Source organism: Microtus ochrogaster, chromosome 5 (assembly GCF_000317375.1).
Source record: "Microtus ochrogaster isolate Prairie Vole_2 chromosome 5, MicOch1.0, whole genome shotgun sequence".
NCBI lineage: Eukaryota > Metazoa > Chordata > Mammalia > Rodentia > Cricetidae > Microtus > Microtus ochrogaster.
In genome coordinates, this window is record NC_022012.1 from 65,810,722 (window position 1) to 65,816,075 (window position 5,354).

A 5,354-nucleotide genomic window follows, 5' to 3' on the forward strand; every position below is an offset into this window, starting at 1 on the left:
TCTCTCTCTCTCTCTCTCTCTCTCTCTGTTATCTCAGATGTAAGCTCTCAGCTTTGCTCCAGTGAGATGCCTGTCTGCTCCTTTGCTCCCCATCATGATGGTCAGGGACTCACCCTCTGAAACTGAAAGCCCCAAATAAACTCTTCTATAATCTGCCTTTGTCATGGTGTCTTATCACAGCAATAATAAAGTAACTAAGAGCCAGGCAGTGATGGTGTATGCCTTTAATCCTAGCACTCAGGAGGCAGAGGCAGGTGGATCTCTGTGAGTTTGAGGCCAGCCTGGTCTACAAGAGCTAGTTCCAGGACAGCTATGCTGTTACACAGAGAAACCCTGTCTTGAAAAACCATAGATAGATAGATAGATAGATAGATAGATAGATAGATAGATAGATAGATAGATAAATGTAACTAAGAAACCCAGTATCAAGGTAGAGGAAACAGGTATATTCTTGGGGTTCTTACAAGCCAGGCTAGTCTACTCGGTGAGTTCCAGGTTAGTGAGAGACCCCATTTCAAAAGAATGGCAGGTGATGAGGAATGAGTAATGATACCCATGATTGTCTCCTGGCCTCCACACATGCCTGTACACACATGTACTCAAACACAGATATGTACATGCACACTTATGGATAGATAGGACAGACATGGGTATCCAATAGCACATGGCGCTCTCATTTGCTTAACCTCTTATCTTGTAGGCAAAAACCAGGCTTTATCATCTAGACTTTCTCAACTAAAGTGAATCACAAAGAGCAAAGAAAAATAAGACTAAAAGCTGCCCTCAATAAAGGATTCTTTTTCAAATACTACTAACATGAACAAATCTTGCCAAGCATTCTGTCTTAGGTCTTTTCAATCAGTAATTAATTGATAAGAGAAAACTGAGTTTTTCCTCCTTAATAAACTCAGTCTGTCTGGTTGTCCAAGACTATGCTCTCGGCATGGCCATTCTCTAATGAAGTCTGGGAAGGTAAGCGTTTCCTGCTGGGCACATACACCACATGAAATTCTCTTATTGAAGAGCAGTGGAGAAATAGATGCTGGGCAGCAGCCAGCTCAGCCAGCCCTGCCGAGTGGAATGGGATCAGCGATTCGGGGCAAGGCACAGTGCAGCCGTCAGGTCAACTGTCTTGATGATTTGTGCCAATCACAGAGGTCAGGCCCAGCTTCCAGAGATGTGACATGAATCAGATCAATGTTTATAGTCACTCGAGTGATTAACTTTACTGTGGCCCTGAGCCCTCGACTGTAGCGATGCTTCCATCTTTAGTTTCCATGTAAAAACTGGAAGGAAATGTAAGGGGCAGTAATAAAGTTTGACGTGGCTTGTTGCCTCCCTGGGAACATGTGGTTGGGATAGGCAATGGAATATCTAAGATGCTAAGTTCATCTTCATGTCTCCGTAGCTTTGCTACACAGGGTGATCTTAGCCTGCTTCAGAAGCTTCTGGGAGGCAAAGTTTATATGTTCTGCTTCCACGTTTACTCCACGGGAGTTAGGACGGGGGTGGTGCTTCGCCTCTGTTCACTAATGTGTGGTTATGATGACAATGGCACTTCGCTGAAAATTCTGAATGCTTCATCTAGTGAAAAGTGGTCAAAAGTCTTCAACTTGTGTTTCTATTCAACTGTGACTCCATTAAGATCAACGACTTCAAAGACTAAGACCTATATGCCCCATTCAGCCATTTCCCAAATGAAGGAAAGATTCTCATTTGCCAATACTCTGCAAAATGCAATTTGGTATTTATAGACTAAAGATGTAGACAGAAAGCCTTGCTCCCAGTCATTCCTGTACCCACTCATTATTTTGTAAGGTCAAATTAGCTGGGAAAGGAGTTTAGGAGTTTCAGTGCGAGGTTGTGTAGATCAGGCTCACCTGTAGGCATGTCTGTGGTAGGAGAGCGGGATGGTCTCTTGATGACATCAACTGACATGGGAAGACCCAGTCTAAGAGTGGGCAGCACTGTTCCATGTTTGGATCATGGACTTTGGAAACAGAAAAATGGAAGAAGAAGAAGAAGAAGAAGAAGAAGAAGAAGAAGAAGAAGAAGAAGAAGAAGAAGAAGAAGAAGAAGAAGAAGAAGGAGAAAGAGAAGGAGAAAGAAAGCTGAGTACACATGTTCTTTGTTCTTGACTACAGATGTGTTCAGATGTTTAAACTTCATGTGACCTTGGCTTTCTTGCAATGAGAAAAAGAGAGAGAGATTTGAGGTTTTCTCCTTGCTTGTTTTAGAGGCATCCAACTCCAATCTTATATTTACTAAGTCAACCCCATCCTCTCCCCAGTAAAATACTTCATTGAAGAAACTAGTCCCATACTGACATAGCCTCAATGGCAGCCATAAGAAGAACTCAATTTTTATAGTGTTTGCAGGGATAAATTATAAAATCCTTTAAAAACAATTGATCCCTTCAGATTATCATGTCTTTCTTTACTTCCCAACAGAAAATGTCTTTTAAAGGGGGAGCGAATATTTTTATAAACACACATACCAGCTCTTCATTCCAATGGTTAGAAATTAATAAATCTGTCAATAATTTTCTGGGGGCCCATGGTAGTAGGCAGGATTAAAACAGGGGGTGAGCTGTAATTTCTTCTGCTGATGCATTGCAGTACTATGAGTCATTCTAGAGAGAAATGATGGAAGTTTTTCTGCAGAAAGACTCCAGACACTCCGGTAGGACCACTGCACCCTTTCTTGTCATTCACAGAGGAAGAGTGACTTCCCTGAAGAGTAGGAATGGTGCCAGAGGCCCAGAGATGGAGTCCAAGCCACTGTTGTGTCCTGTAGTTTGTGCACGTCTGTGACTTTGGACAGTCGTTGACATCAATGCTCCACCATCTCTGTAGAATGGGAACAGTAACTCTCATGGCTGAGGGAGTGCATTGAGAGTGGTTGCTTATTTCCATCACTCTGTCTTGTCTTTTCTTGGTACAGAGGGAAAAATTCATAAAACTGCTGGACCAGTTGCATAACTCTTTAAGGATCGACCTGTCAAAGTACAGGGTAGGTACAGCATGCTTTCCCTTAAGGTGGACCACTGCCAAAGTACAGGGTAGGTACAGCATGCTTTCCCTTAAGGTGGACCACTGCCAAAGTACAGGGTAGGTACAGCATGATTTCTCTTAAGGTGGATCACTGCCTTCGCTCTAGGGGGCTTCTCCACACAGTGTATCATTACCCATCCTGTAATGGAAAAGTAAACATGCTGATTTTGAGTCTGACACATTGGAAGCAATCCTCAAGAGAGCCTTTGTTGTTCTCAGACTCTGCCTGCACATAAACCCTAACAATAATAATACTTTGTGTGTGTACAACTCAATCTTGGAATTTTTAATAACCATCTGGTGGAGTAGCCCTGGGCTAATTCATCAAGTGAACACAAAGTCCAGCCTTACTTTGAAATTCATTTTGAAAATTTAGTTACAAGATACATCATCATAATTGTAGATGTTTTTATGTATCTTCTATTTATCAACAGTTTATTTGAATATTTTCTTATTTGTATATATTCATTTCCTGCTTTCATTTTAATTAGTCCCTTAATGATTGATGAATGGATAATAGATAGATAGATAGAAGATAGATGATTGATAGATAGATAGAGACAGATGATTGATAGATATATATGCATCTCCTGCATTCATTTTAATTAGTTCCTTAAAAATTGATGGATAGATAATAGATAGATAGATAGATAGATAGATAGATAGATAGATAGATAGATAGATAGATAGATAGACAGATGACTAGGTAGACAGATAATTACCTATTTCTGGAAATTACAACCTAAATTTTATCAAGTATAATTGTATATTGGAATTAACCACATTACAAAAAAACAGTCATCACCCATGCCAGCCTGCTGTAGAAGCTATTTTGGGGCAAGAGACAGAACACAGCTTATTGACCATCATTAGGCACCAAGCCTGCTCAAGGTCATAAGAAATATCCAGAACTCCATTTGGGATTTTCTGCTGACTGCAGAACCCCTACATGAAAACAATCATCAGTTCATATGAGAAATGTCTCAAGGTTAAAACCCTTTGTTTCTTCAAGTATTTTCATAATGGCACTTCTTGCTTTTCCTCTATAATTCTGATTATCTTAAAAATGTAAGTGACCTGTCTCCATGTACCTCACTAGGGAGAAAGCCATGTGGAACTCATCATATTTCAGATCTTGAAATACAATCTTATTTTCTTCTTTTAGAAAGTTTCCTTGTGCCTGAAAAGTGAATCTTACCACCTATACCACATTCAAAGTAATTTCTGAAAATTACAGCAATCTTTAGGAAATGATTAAAAAGATTTAAACACATACTAACCTCCCTTCTTTGAAAAATGTATTTTATAAGCAGGAATTAACATGTTAGCATTGCAAAAACAATAAATTTGGTAAGCTTTTAAAGCTTTTCCTTTATTGTATGAGGTTGCTCCACAGGAATTTAATCACTTCGTTTTCACGCCTCTGTTGTCCACTCTCACCACCCTCACTCCCCTGCCGGAGCCCTTCTCCTCAACAATCCCCCTCCTATGGTCATGGCTTCATCTTGTCTGTGGCCCATGAATTTAATTAGGGTTTCCTGTCAGAGTGCGGATGGGAGGTTATTTACTGGAGCACAGCAACTCATTAGTGCTACACCACTGAAGAAAATGGCACCCCGAGGACGAATAAAAGTATATGACTTCCTAAGATGGATAGCAGAATGTTTCTAAATCTTCTGTTTCTCAGAATGTTCTGTGATAAGTAAAACACTAAGAAAAAATTAAGAACACTCTAGAATATTTTTAACTGCAGTATGACCTACCTCCTGCTTTTAGGTTTGTTTTTTTTTTTTTTTGAAGTAAGCTTGTTTTATTAATTTCCCCACTGGACATCCAATATCAGCAACTTTATCCATTTCTATTTTCTATTTAACCAGGAAAACTTTCCCGCCAGCAGCAGTGAGAGACTGCAGGACCTGAAGTCCACTGTGGACCTGCTGACTAGCATCACCTTCTTCAGGATGAAGGTATCTCATCCCATGCCCACGTTGTTCCAGTGTGACATCAGAACATGTTTGTCCCTCGATAGCTTTGCTTTATCCTACTGCTGGCCAGTGCTGTCCAACTCCAGTGAGTAATCCTGGGCCATATAACTTGACCAACACAGGCTCCATCAAAGTTTCCTGTCACTTTACATGGATTCACTGGGTCAGAACTAAGTTCCCATTAAATTTGACTCAAAAGATGTGTTCTTAGTAACGCCACAAGACACTTTAAAAAGTAGCAAAGAGCCGGGCGATGGTGGCGCACGCCTTTAATCCCAGCACTCGGGAGGCAGAGGCAGGCGGATCTCTGTGAGTT

General features: G+C 40.6%; 1 protein-coding gene across 3 annotated transcripts in view; it reads left to right on the forward strand.

Moving 5' to 3' along the window:
• The window catches only part of Unc13c (unc-13 homolog C), a 462,492-nt gene that overhangs the window by 261,065 nt on the left and 196,073 nt on the right, over positions 1–5,354 (forward strand). For all 3 annotated transcript variants that reach the window (XM_013346384.2, XM_026778986.1, XM_005347631.3), the window contains exons 15-16: positions 2,944–3,012; positions 4,931–5,020. In XM_013346384.2, the coding sequence (XP_013201838.1) occupies positions 2,944–3,012; positions 4,931–5,020 (159 nt within the window). The remainder of the gene's footprint in view (positions 1–2,943; positions 3,013–4,930; positions 5,021–5,354) is intronic.